The 14154-nt window shown below is 34.3% G+C and overlaps 1 protein-coding gene across 1 annotated transcript in view; it reads left to right on the forward strand.

Moving 5' to 3' along the window:
- Positions 1-14154, forward strand: part of NCAM2 (neural cell adhesion molecule 2) — a 251181-nt gene that overhangs the window by 120116 nt on the left and 116911 nt on the right. Inside the window, exons 9-10 of the mRNA XM_027875469.1 lie at positions 76-226; positions 11118-11305. Coding sequence (XP_027731270.1) covers positions 76-226; positions 11118-11305 — 339 coding nt within the window. The remainder of the gene's footprint in view (positions 1-75; positions 227-11117; positions 11306-14154) is intronic.

The raw sequence follows: 14154 nt of genomic DNA on the forward strand, positions 1-14154 counted from the left end.
TGAATGCCATAAGTTCATTCATAATTATAAAAAGCAAGCATAATATCTTTCTTTTTCCTGAACCTATGTAAACAGAGCCCAGATGGCCATATTGAAGTCAAAGGGCAACATGGAAGATCGTTACTGCACATTAAAGATGTGAAGTTGTCAGATTCAGGGAGATATGACTGTGAAGCTGCAAGTAGAATTGGTGGGCACCAAAAAAGCATGTACCTTGATATTGAATGTAAGTTACTCCCATTTTGTTTCTTTTTTAAAACACAAATTAAATTTAGAAATAGAAAAAAATTTTGAGTAAAAATTAAAATATTAGTAATTTTCATAGTGTAGCATAGTAAAGGAAAATATTCTTTCAAATTTAGTAAGTAGAGACATCTAATGGATATATTTTGATATTCAAATGTTACGTATTTTAGAGGCTTTTCTCCCTCTCCTAGGTTTTTTCATTGAGAAGCAGGGTGAAAAATACTGTGTAGTTTTCATTCTAGATCTTGAATTGAACTGGAATGGTTTTAAATTTTAGTAGTTACTTCACCATTTCTCTATTTTAGAATCTGTCTTTTTCTAATCCTTTTGACTCTGTTCTGTTTGATTTAAACCCTTTTCAATAATATTGTTGTTTATATAAAATATTTTAAATTTATTTGGGAAATATGATGGAAACATTAATACAGAGGAAAAAATCCATTTATTTTACTCATCAACTATATTTTGAAGTTTTAATACTTAATTTGGCTAAGTATTAAGTAATATTACCCAAAAATATGTAATGAAATGAATATCTGTAATCTGGAAAAGGAAAAACTGGGAAGTGTTTTGATGTTTTTAACTAATGTAGAGGGACCTAAACATAATGTGAGATTCTGGAAGTGTGAAAACTAAGAGTGAGTGAAAGATTTGGCAAATATCAGAATGGCTATCAATCTTTATTTGATAGAAAGATAAATGAAAGTGTAATGAAAATTAATGTCAAAATGTGTGATTCTAGACTTTTAAGTCTATGGAGTCTGCTCAGAATTTTGGGCATTATTTTATTAGTCAGAAAAACCCAATTTTGTTGGTGGCTAAAGGCATAGAAAAGTTTTGATATGAACAATTTTAAATTATACTTCCTATTGTGACATCTTTAAATATTTTTAAACATTTTTAAACTCTAGTTGGGGGGGTGTTAGGGAGAAAGAATTTAATTTGGTATGTTTTTGTCTTAACATTATCTTTTCAGATTTTCATACTTTTTACCATAAGGGGAGATGGATTAGAACTCCTCACATGGCATATGCTTGTGGCAGGCTTAACGGGAACAAATCCATGCATCATGCATTAAGTTGAATCTGTACTTTGGCCACTTTTGATGATTCATGTATTCTGGCCTCTTGCTTTCAAAAGTGGCCAAACCTCAATCTCTGCTCTCTGGGAAAACCCCCAGCCAGAACATGAGCCACTGGAAATGGTTAGGGTGTAGGTTTAGCTCATTATTCCAATCCATTGCCCCTCCTCACCTTTTACACTAACAAATATCCTAAAATGCACTTTTTCTTCATATCAGAAACCATAGCTATAAAAATAGAAACCTCAAATAAGCCCAACCTAATTTTAAATGCTCAGTTTTCCATTTTTTTTATACTTTCACATCCCAAATTGGGATAGAGTTATAATATATAATGTATTAGCAAAGGAAAAATCAAGAATAATTAGTAACAAAATTAGTACTTAACACATTAACATGGTAAAAGTCTTGATAAAGATAAAAGAGTATATATAATATTATATCTCTTGATTTAATATGTTGCTATGGAATTGGAGTCAGTTTTGAAAATATTGAAAAACTGTGTGCATATCACTTTATTAAATGAGTTAGGTGATGATGACACTCATGAAAATTATGGAGCGAATATGGACTGAAACAGAAGAAAGAAAAATGTAGAATTTTGGCACATTTTAAGTTTGCTATTATTAATTTGACAGTGAAATAGTGGGTTTGATTTAAGTCACATTTAAAATAATGGTTTAAGATGCATGAATAACTTAAAAGGGTATACAATCCTTCTAAACTATTTATTCATAAGATAAGCATACTAAATGTGAAGAGAAATAAATATTTTCCCTTAAATCCTTTCAGTGCCCAGTACTATAATGGAAGCATGAAGATCAATGTCACGACAGATTAGGTCATATTGTTTATTATCACAACCATAAGAGCTACAAGAGCATGACAATAGGAAGAGGATAAACTGAGAAAGGATATGGTTATAACAATTCTAGATGTGCCCAGTTACTAGCTGTAATACTTATTCTCTGTGGACCTCAGTGTACCTGAGGCCCTGCTAGGCCCTCAGGGGCTAAGGTACTGTGCCAGTTTCTTTTCCACTAAGGTGATACAAACATGCAATTTAATTCAGTCCTAGAGGAGCCTAAATGTAATAAGAGGAGTTAGACTCCCTGTTCTCAAAATTATTAGATTGTTAAATCTTCCCATCACCCCAGAGACAAATTTAATTATAATAAATTAGATGATGACTCACATCAAGGAATTTCCCTAAAGGGGAAGGGAAGTGAAAGAAAGTACTCAGTATAAAATATTAATCAGGTGGGAACCAAGTAATTTGTTCTTACACACAAAAGGAATGATTTTCCTTTTCTTCATTAATAGAAGAGGATTCAATAACTTAAATTAGGACTACTAGGAGGATGATATTAAACTTCATCAGAACATAAAGTCAGGTCAACAGGCATTTTATTAAATGCCTAACTGTGTGCCAGGTACTTTAGCTAAGCAGTGGGGATACAAAGAAAGACAAAAACAGTTCCTGCCTTCGAGGATTCATACTCTAATTAATGAGAGACAACATGCAAACAACTCTGTACAAACAAGGTAGATAGACAGAGAGATAAATAGATAGATCATTTGTGTGTAGTTGTTCATTCGTTTTAGCAATGTCTGACTTCATGACCCCATTTGGGGTTTTCTTGGCAAAGATACCAGAGTGGTTTGCCTTTTCCTTTTTCAGCTCCTTTTCAGATGAGGAAACTGAGGCAAACAGGGTTAAGTGACTTGCTCACAGTCACATAACTAGTAAGTGTCAGAGGCCAGATTTGAACTCAAATCTTCCTGTCTCTAGGCCTAACACTCTATCACTGTACCACCTACCTGGCCACATATATGTGTGTGTATATATAATATATGTTATATAATTATAATATAATTATATTATGTACATATAGATCTATCTATCTATATATATTTCTATATCTATATCTATATATATATATATTAGTTCCTAGGAAAACAATCTAATCTTGTTCCTTTCTCAAAGTGAAATTTACTACTCCATTAAAATTTAAAACTTCTACATCTTCGTCATACCACATTTTTGTCCTAATAGTCTGGTATACCCTTTGAGGATATATACTATCTTCAGATATCCAGAAAAAACAAAGTACTCTAAGGTCCTAATCTTATATGTGAATATATTACTATTAATGACCGCAAATTCAGAACAGTAAAATTAAAAAGAGTAAGATCTTTCATACCTGCATACTATTAGAGTAACTCAGAGATATTGAATATTGCAACAGGATTCATAATATAAAAACTTGTACAGTTCACCTGCCCTTGTTATAGAAATTTGCTACATGGACATGGTTATCAAGACTGACTTGACATAAGCATAACAGGATAAAGCTTCCTTAAGTCTATTTGATTCCAGGTAAGAGTTATAGTTAATCTTTATTTTGGAACAGCCAATAATACAAGAAAGTTCCACATTATTCACAGGGTACATAGCCAGTCTCAGAATCAATCAGGTGGGAAAATATTCTGTTCAGAAAAGAAATAGCACAATGGGGAAACTGAATCAAGATGATCCTACCATGACATTTACAAGATTGTCCTTTCAACCTTTCCAGGCACAGACATCCTCCTATAGTAGTTCTCAAACCATACTCTCTTTGAGCAGTACCTGGCATTTCCCTTAAATGGTGGATTATTGGCTCAATGACAATTCAATCATACCTGAAATCAAATTCAGAATAATAACAAATTACAGTCCCAAGAGATTTTACCTCAGATATTTGGGCTAGGTACAGCTATTATTATTATTTTTCTCATCCTGTACAATAACAGTTAACAATAAACAAATAAACGCCTTATATTATTCATCTTCTCTAGTTTAAGTCTATGTTGGTGCAGAAATCAGTCATTAGAAATTAAGAAAAATAAAATCCATAAATCTGGGATCAATTGATACTAAGTTGGCATAAAGATGTAACTTCAATACATACTATTTCAGGTGAACTTTCATATTTTTCATAAGCCATGGCCAGTCTATCAAGTAAAAATCACTTTTTATAAAATAAATTTGTAAACTCCTCTACTTCAGCTGTGAGAGATCCTAATTTCTCATTAACTTCATTATTTAGAACTTTACAACATTCTTTCAGCAACTTCTCACAAAGTTTATGATATTTATGACCTCCAACAAGGCTAAAGATCCAGGGGACTGAAAATCTAGCAAGTCCCCAAAGAACTTCTCAGCTATTTACCAAATAAATCTGTGGTACTTTCTCAAACTTTAAGTAATTACATCACTATCATTCATTTTACACAAAATATACACCATTAATTACTTGACTGTTTTTTTTAAAACCATAATGGCAACAGTCTCTATCATATGAGGAGTTAATTTTCCAACAATACAATTGTATTGCCCTCTGAATATAAATTTCAAATTAACAGCATTTCTTATACAACTCCCATGAATTCAACTAGAATTTCTATGAAGATACATCTTAGCGTTATTTATCCAGCCCTGATTTTTCTCTTAATCTCTAGTGTTACATCTCCAGATGTCTATTAGACATCTCCAATTGTATATCTCAGAGATATCTTCAACTCAGCATGTCCAGAACAGAACTCATCTTTCCCTCTTCTCTTCCTAATTCCTGTGCTACTGTGGTGTCTTCTCCCAGTCACCCATGATCACAACCTAGGTATCATCCTTGATTCCTTACTCTCTCTCACACACACACCCTGCACATTCAATCAGTTGCCAACTCTTGACATTTCTACATTTATAGAATTTCTCTTACATACCTCTTTCTCTCTTCTGACGCTGCTACCACCCTGGTTCTTACTGTTAGGGGTTCGGAATTATTTCAAATGTTTGTTAATCATTTGTAATTCTTCTCTTGAGGACTGTTTGTTCATATCCTATGAACACTTATCCACTGGGGAATTGTTCTTGGACTTACATGTTAAGTCCCCATATAGCTTGAGTGTCAGACCCTTATGTGTGATGCAAAGATTTTTTTTTCCCAACTGACAATTTCTTTTCTTATCCTACTCTCATTGTTGCACCATGAAAGCTTTTCAATGTCATATAATCAATATTATGTATTTTATCGTTTGTGATTTCCTCTTTTCTGAGTTTAGTTAGGAACTTATCACCTAATCATCTTTAAGATTCATGATATGTACCCATGTAGACATTATTTTTGTATAATTATGTATAATATATATGTACATATATATATATATTGCTTTACAGTTTTCTTGGCAATTCCTGTCAAACAGAAAGTTCTTTCTCTAAGTAATTTATGTTCTTAGATTTATCAATGAGTTATTGAGTGTGTTTCCTCTTCTTAGCTGAGCTGTTCTACTGATCTATTTTTTCTTTTTTTACCTTTTAACAAGTACTAAATACTTTTGAGGATTACCGATTTATAATATAATTTGTGCTATGGAAGTCTTATTCCACCTTTATTCTTACCTTTTTTATTCTTTCCCTTGTTATTTTAGATCTTTTGTTCTTTGAATTTTTTAGTTACTTTGCCCAGCCCTATATAGTATCCTCTTGGTAGTTTGAATGGCACTGTACTAAATCTATGAATTAATTTAAATAACATCATCAGTTTTTAATATGTTAATGTGGCCCAATTGTGAGTAATGAATATTCATCTATTATTTAATTCAATCTTTATTTCTTTAAATAGTTTAGATATTTAGATAAATCTTGAATATTCCTTATTACATTTACTCCCAGATATTTTATGCATTTTTATAGTTTATTTTCATCAATGGAACTTCCCTTCTTATTGCTTCCTCCTGGATTTTGTTATACATACATACATATATACGTACATACATATACATATATACATATGTGCATATGCATATATAGGCCTATACATATATAGCCAGTTTATCTTGCATCCTGATACTTTAGTGAAGCTATTATCTGCTTGTCTCTGCTAATACTTTCAGTTTTTCCGAATAATCAAATAAGGATAATTTTGTCTCTTCTTCTTCTATATTTATGCCTTTAATTTCTTTCTTTTGTATTATTGCTCTTAGTAACATTTCTAGAACCCAAATAGCTATGAAGAGGGTGGAGGGGATATTCATAGTTGTCAACCAGAAATAAAGACTTCCAAAACAGAAAAAAAAAAAACTAGGTTCTTTTACCAAGGCAAAGGAATTGCAATCCAGAGCCATAATGTAACACCAGGGTACTAGAGAGCCCAAAAGGGGAAGAGAAGGGGGCAAGGTTAAATACATTTCAACCTGGGAGGAGTCTTATGCATGGCTCAGCCTGCAGGCACAGTTAAGTTGTTTTGCATAACAACCAAAAGTCCATAAAGAAAGCTAGGGGAGGCTTGGGAGTGGTCCTAGAGGAGCTCTTTTCTTTTTTTAATTGTTTTTTGTAGTTCTCTTTTAACTGGTTTTGACTACCCTCAGGCAATTTACAACCCTGGGATATGGCATGGTCAGCTACATTCAATGTGGTTAAAAGCTTCTTATTATTTGTCCATTGCAAATAATTCTAGATTTTAGATTTAGAGATATGTCTAACAATTATAAGCACTGCTAGGCCCAAGAGTACTGGGACACTGTAGCCTCTCCCTCTATTTTCGGGCAGGCATTCACATGGTGGTCAGAAGAAGTGTTACAGGGACACTCTCAAAGTCTCTAAAGAATGTTGGAATCCATTAAGACACATGGGAGGCACTGCCAAAAGACCACCCAGCATAGCATGCCTGCATCAAAGAAGGCACTGCACTCTATGAGCAAAGCAGAATTACAGTAGCTCAAAAGAAACATGAGATGCACAAATTTAGAGACATCTCCACTCCAGATGTTCATACGGACTATTTGTGCCCAACCTCTGGTAGAGCCTTTCGAGCTCATATTGGTCTAATCAACCACAGTCCTACACATTGCACGTTGACCCCAACATAGTGATGTTAGAGTTGTTCTTGAAGACAACAAAGGAGGAGGGAAGCAGTCTAATCACTTAGAATGATCAAATTCTCTTTATCACATTCTAGCTTTTTATGTCCCCCCCCAGGTACCACAAGGAAAAGTATTTAAAGTTTAAGTTTTAGCTCAAGTCTAGGGACTCCTCAAAGAGAAGAGAGAATAGAAAAATATTCACTGTACAATGTAAATCATATATGGGACAGGTATTTATTTAATCCACACAAAAGAAATATTTAATGCAAAATAATCTCATAAGTACATATTGACAGAAAAAAAGCATAAAAAGAAATGGAACATTATATAATCTTAATGAACATACTTGCCTCAGAACAAAAAGAAAAATGAGCTTCATTTTGTTCTTTGTGAACTTGGGGAGGGGGTATAGGTGTGAACCATTCTATATATTTTCTTTTTTTCCTTCTTTATTTCTTGTTACAGTGGATTGCATATTGAATAGTGGGAGCTAGGAAATGAAGGGCTATATTTAGCAATGTAAATAACATAGAATCATTACATCATTTTAAAAAATTCTAATATTAGCTTAAATGTAAAATGCTCTAACTAGAAGGGAATAATCAAAAGAAATTAATGGAGGAAAATGCAAATCTAAAAACCGTAACTTTAAATGTGAATGAGTTAACAATCCAATAAAAATGAAAGGATGTGACAGAATGACTAAGAAATCAAAATCCAACTATCTGCTATAAAAAAAAAACCTAAGAAAATAAATATGTACAAAATGAAAAATGAAAGACCACAATAAAAGGTATCAGACATCAAATGATTCTAAAAATGCTGGCATTGTAACCATGCTATTCATGGTATCATATAAACAAGAAAATGATATTATTTTTAAAAGAAATATAGATAATGGAACAATATCAATACTAAACATAGATGTGCCAAATGGAAGAGCATTGGTAAAGAAAATGTTAATTGAATTGCTGAGATATAGATAATAACCTGAAAATTCTAGGATATTTTAATATTAATCTCTAAGAGCCAAACAAATCTAACAGAAAATAAATAAAAAAGAAAATACAAAACTAAATGGATTTTTAGACGTTAGATCTCAAAGCTTTGTTGTATCTTCTGAATGGGAATATAAAAATATGTTCATATTTCTCAGCGCTGTGTGGTACTTTTGCAAAAACAGACAATGTCCTAAACACAGAGAAAGTATAAATTCATATAAAGAATCAGACACAGTCAATTCCAGAATTCTCAAGTCAAAGAAAAAATATTACAAACAATCAGAAAGAAACAATTCAAGTATCATGGAGCCACAGTCAGGATAACACAAGATTTAGCAGCTTCTACACGAAAGGTTTAGAGGGCTTGGAAGATAATATTACAGAGGGCGGAAGAGCTAGGATTACAACCAAAACCTACCCAGCAAAACTAAGTATAATCCTGCAGGGGGAAAAATGGATATTCAATGAGATGGAGGAATTTCAGGCATTTGAAAACAAGGGACAAGCAACACATTACATATTGTAATTGCCTTCCATTACACATATATGATAATATATGTAATAACAATAGTAATAATATGTAATATAATAGAAATATATAAATGTAATAATATAATAAAATACATGATCATAATAATATGTATGTAATGGAAGGTAACTGCAATGTAGAAAAAAAGATAATTCTCACAAACACACACACACACACACACACACACACACAGAGTAATTCACTGGAGAAAAATGGAAGAATCCAGCAAAATAACAAATAAAACAGACAGTATGACCTCATGACCTCAAAAAGTGATCTTCATTCAAGTAGCAAACTTTCTCTCCTTAACACTTAGTGGAATAGGATCTTTCATGGATAAATCTCTAGAAAGATGTGTCTTCCTGAAGAGGAATAGAAGATCATGAATCCCAGTCTGCTTTCTAGCTCTTGTACCTTTTCTTGTGCCTCCCTGACACATGTCAGCAGGAGGAGGTGGTATGGGCCTTGCTCTTTGTTGCCTCTTTGATCTCCACCTAACACTGTCCCTCAAGAACTTGTTCTCCTTTGAGGTTCACTCCATCCACAATATCCCTCTGTTGAGATCCTGAGGACTATCCTCTCTCTCTTTTCTCAGGGAGTTCAGTACCTAGCTCAAAGTAATATTTCTACTCCAGTCTTTGTCCTTACACTTAGGGAATTCAGTTTTACAACTTGATGGCACTCTTATTTTTGAGTTCATAAACTTTCTTAGTTCTCTGTATCTTCATTCTTTCTCCAGGTTAAACAACAGGATCATCAGACCCTTGCTTTCATCATCGTTTACAAGTGTCCTAGATCCACAATCCGTAACTGAATTTATACTATCTCACCATAACCTCCATTCACCTTCCTAAACCTATTCTTAACCTTCACTTTGGCTTTTGATCACTCCAACTTCTGTCTGATTTCCCAGACCATCACCCTTACTCTGGTTTTGCTTTCTCCCTTTAAAATCTTGACTCAATAGTTAACCAGTTCAAGTTTATATTATCCTTCATCTGTAAGTCCTTTGCCCCCTTTTTATCTTGCCTCTGGTCCCTTTGGACTCTTCCCATCACCTGCCTTCTCTGTTCTTATTTGTACACGGCTGAACACCCATGGAGAAACCAGTCAACCACAGTTGCTGAGACCACTACAAATTTATTATCCAATCTCAATTTGATCCTTGCTGTTAGAGGCCAATCCTTTTTACTCTTCTCTATCCCATTCTCCTTAGAAGATATTCCAAACTTCTTCTCTCCTCAAGCCACCTAAAATGATCCCTGCCCCTTTCTCTCAGTACAGGAAGTTGCCAAATAATACTGCTTTAAAAAACTGACCTCAACTCAACACTCACATCACCTCAACACCACTTCTCACTTCTGCTTGATGTCCTTTTTGTAAATATCAGGCCCTCTCCACCTCCATTTGTGCCTTTAATCCTATTCTCCCAAGTCTCTTCCAGATCCTGTACCCTTTAGTCATTCTCATTTTCACCCTAATCTTTAATCTGTCCCTATCAACTACTTCCCTGCTGCTTATAAACATGTCCAGATCTCCATCATTCTTTGAAGAAAAAGAAAAAACAAAACAAAAACCTTCACACCTGCTGTCTCTTCAAACTATGGTTCAATGTCTCTTCTCTTTTTTAAAGCCAAACTCCTAGAAATAAGCTGTCTATACTTGTTACCTTCACTTTCTCAGATCCCACTCAGATCTCAACCTCTTATAGTCTTTTTATTATTTTGATATATTTGGGTGTATTTTGATATATTTTGGAATATATTCACATAAAATTATGAGAAGGTAGAATATACAGCTATAAGAAGTTTTGAGATGACGAGGATCAGCGAATATATATGAAAAAGAAACAGATAAGGAAATACAGTGAAAAAAGGATAAGAATTATAAGTCAGGACAGTAAATAGAAATATCAGTAATTTATGAGTACGACTTAAAGTCATACCAAGTAAAAGCAAATGTATTGCTGAGTCATCAGTTTTAATCAACTGATCATGTACCAGAAACTCAAATCAAAATTTGAAGGAGTGTGACATTATTAGCATGACCCGCAAAAGGGTTTGCAAAATTTGATTAATTGATATTCCTTCAGGTTAAAATATTTTCTTTTAATAAATATTTTTATTATCTATAGTATGTATTATGTCATATTTTAGATGAGCTAATACATCAAGAAATATTTATTCAAAGAGTCCAACTGTAACATTTGTTATAATAACCACCATGTTAATATACTATCTGTACCAGCTTCAATGGAGATTTTTTATTTGTGCCCAGGTAAAAGAATTTCCCCCTGAAGTTTCAATATCTGTTTATTTTTGAAAGGCAGAGTATAAGCTAATTTTATTTTTTCCAGATGCTCCCAAGTTTGTAACAAACCAAACAGTCTATTATTCTTGGGAAGGAAATCCCATCAACATAAGTTGTGATGTGAAAGCTAATCCACCAGCATCAATCCTTTGGAGTAAAGAAAAATTATTATTGCCATCCAAAAATACCACCAATTTAAAGACTTACAGTGCAGGAAGAAAGATGATTTTAGAGGTAAGTGTTTAAATATAAATAGATTGTTTTATCTGTAAGTGTTCTTAAATCAGTTTCATGGAATGCCTAATAATAATTATTAATATGCAGTTGTACATGATTATAAATCAAATTTACATATAATAAATTAAATATATTTCATAAATATAGACAATGGAGTTACTGATTTTTTTAGTTATATATGTTTTTCTTTCTTTGACAGTACCTGTGATTTCATTGGTATAGAGAAGAAATTTCCTGTACAAATATAGTTTGGCACGTGTTCTCCAAGTTCTGGTCTTAGGTACTTGAGAGGTTAACTGGCCTGCTTAGGTTTTCACAGCCAGTCTTTATAAAAGGCAGAATTGAACTCAAGTTTTCCTGACTCCAAAGGCTGCTCTCTATCTACTACTCCATGCTGCCATTTTGGGATGTCCCAAAATGGGCAACTGGCATTTCCTTGAGGACTTTCAGCTAGGAGGAACACACAAGACAGCTTATCTCAGTTTTAGATAACTACTTATTAGAAAAGTTTTCTTTATATCAAATCTGAATTCACTTCTTTGCAACTTCCATTCCTCATGGTTCTGCCTTCCAGAGCCAAGCATTGTCAGTGTTTCTGGAATGGATATTCAGTCAACTACCCTATGGCACCACTCTTCATCCTGGTAGATTCTCAAACCAAAATGCCTTCCCTTAACCACCACTTACTTATGTGCTGTCTTCTTGCCACTAGAATTTAAGTTCTTTGAAGTCAGAGACTTTCTTTTGTATTTGTAGATCTAGCCTTTAGTACAGTGCTTGGAACATAGTAAGAACTTAAAATGTTTTTCATTCTCTCAACCTTTCATTCTTACTTGTGACAACCTTTCATGTACTAAAAGATAGTTGTCATACCCCCCAAGTCTTCTCTAGGATAAACGTCCCCATTTGCTCCACATGATCTTTATATGTAAGAGACTACTAGGTGGTACAATGGATAGAACACTGGACTTGGAGTCAGGAAGACTCAAATTCTGCCTTAGACACTTACTAGCTGTGTGACCCTGGGCAAGTTATTTAACTTCTGTCTGTCTCACTTTTCTCATCTGTAAAATGGGGATAATAATAGTGCCTGCCTCCCAGGGTTGTCATGAAGATTCAATGAGATAATATTTATAAAGCTTTTTACAAACCTTAAAGCATCATATAAAGGTTTTTTATTAGCTATATGTCCTGGATTCCTAGTCCTGGGCTCTCCTCTGAATATTCAGTGTCTTTCCTTAAATGTGATGCCCAGAACTGAACATAATACTCTATATAGGATACTAACAAAGGTTTTTATATGCATGTGTGTTTGTATATGCGTGTCTGTATAAAATTATTAGATTTGCCCCAATGTTCTAGCTTATTGAGATCTATTTCAATACTGACCCTGTTATTATCATATTCCAAAATGTTTCTTCTCCTGTGAGGTACTGCCTCTACCTTACACACATTCCTTCCTTCTGAACTTCATAAGAAATTTTCATGATTTCAGTGTATATACGTGGCTTTACTAGCCAATCCCCTCTTTTTCCCTTCCTGTGATTTTAGAGATAAGGATCTAAACAGACAAATATGCCTTCTTCTCCCTATTCTGAAAAATCCTCACTTGGTCCATCCATCGCTACTATCATCCCACAATCTTACCTTCTTTTTCTTGGCCAAACTCTTTGAGAAGGCAATCAGTTAGCTCCTTTTCTTTCCCCCTCATTCTTTTCCTAATTATCTGATATCTGGCATCTGATTTCATTATTCAACTGAACCTGCTCAGTCTAAAGTTACCAATGATCTCTTAATTGCCACATCTAATGTCCTTTCCTCAGTCCTCATGCTTCTTGACCTTCCTGCAGTCTGTTGATTCTGCAGATCAGCACTGTTGATCACCTTCTCCCAATATTCTCTTCTCTAGGTTTGCATGACACTGCTCTCTCCTGCTTCTCTTTCTACCTTTCTGACCACTCCTCTGACTCCTTTGCCAAGTCTTATCCAGGTCATTCCTGCTAATGGCAGGTGCCTACCAGGGCTTTGTCCTGGTCACTGTTCTCTTCTCTCATCAACTCTTATGGTTTCAATTATCATCTCTATGCAGACAACTTTCATATCTACATATCTAGCCTTAACCTTTCTCCTAACTTCCAGACTCACATCTCTAACTACCTATTGGACAAGTGAATGTCCTGTAGAAATCTTAAACTCAACTCCAAAACTGAAATCATTATTGTTACTCCCCCCAAAAAACTTTTTAATTTCTGTATTGCTATTGAGAGCACCATTATTCTTCCAGTCACCCAGGATCACAACTTAGGTGACATCCTTGAATCTTCACTCTCTAACCCCACCCCATATCCATTAAATTGCCATTCCTGACATTTCTACCTCCATAACATCTCATATACCTCTTCTCTCAACTTACACTGTCACCACTCCAGTAAGGGCTCTTATCATCTCACAGCAGGACTATTGCAATGGCCTTCTTGCATAGTATCTCCTCCCCCCCCCCCACCTCCAATCCATCCTCCACTCAACTGTCAAATTGATCTTCTAAGGTATAAGTCTGACTTTTCACCCCATCAGAGCTCCCATTCAATAAACTCCAATAGCTGCCTATTACCTCCAGGGTAAAATCATCTGGTTGGCATATGAAGTCCATCATAACTTGGCCCTGCCCTACCTTTCTAGTGTTACACCTAACTTACACCACGAACACTGCAATCTAGTGAGACTGGTCTCTTTACAGAGACTAGCCTCTCTACTATTTCTTACAAAAGATACTCCATTTCCTGACTCTGAGCATTTTCAGTGGCTGTCCCCCTTGCCTGAAATGCTTTCCCTCTTTATCTCTGCTT

The sequence above is a fragment of the Vombatus ursinus genome, unplaced genomic scaffold (genome assembly GCF_900497805.2).
Source record: "Vombatus ursinus unplaced genomic scaffold, bare-nosed wombat genome assembly UNPS02014809.1, whole genome shotgun sequence".
In the NCBI taxonomy this organism is placed as follows: Eukaryota; Metazoa; Chordata; class Mammalia; order Diprotodontia; family Vombatidae; genus Vombatus; species Vombatus ursinus.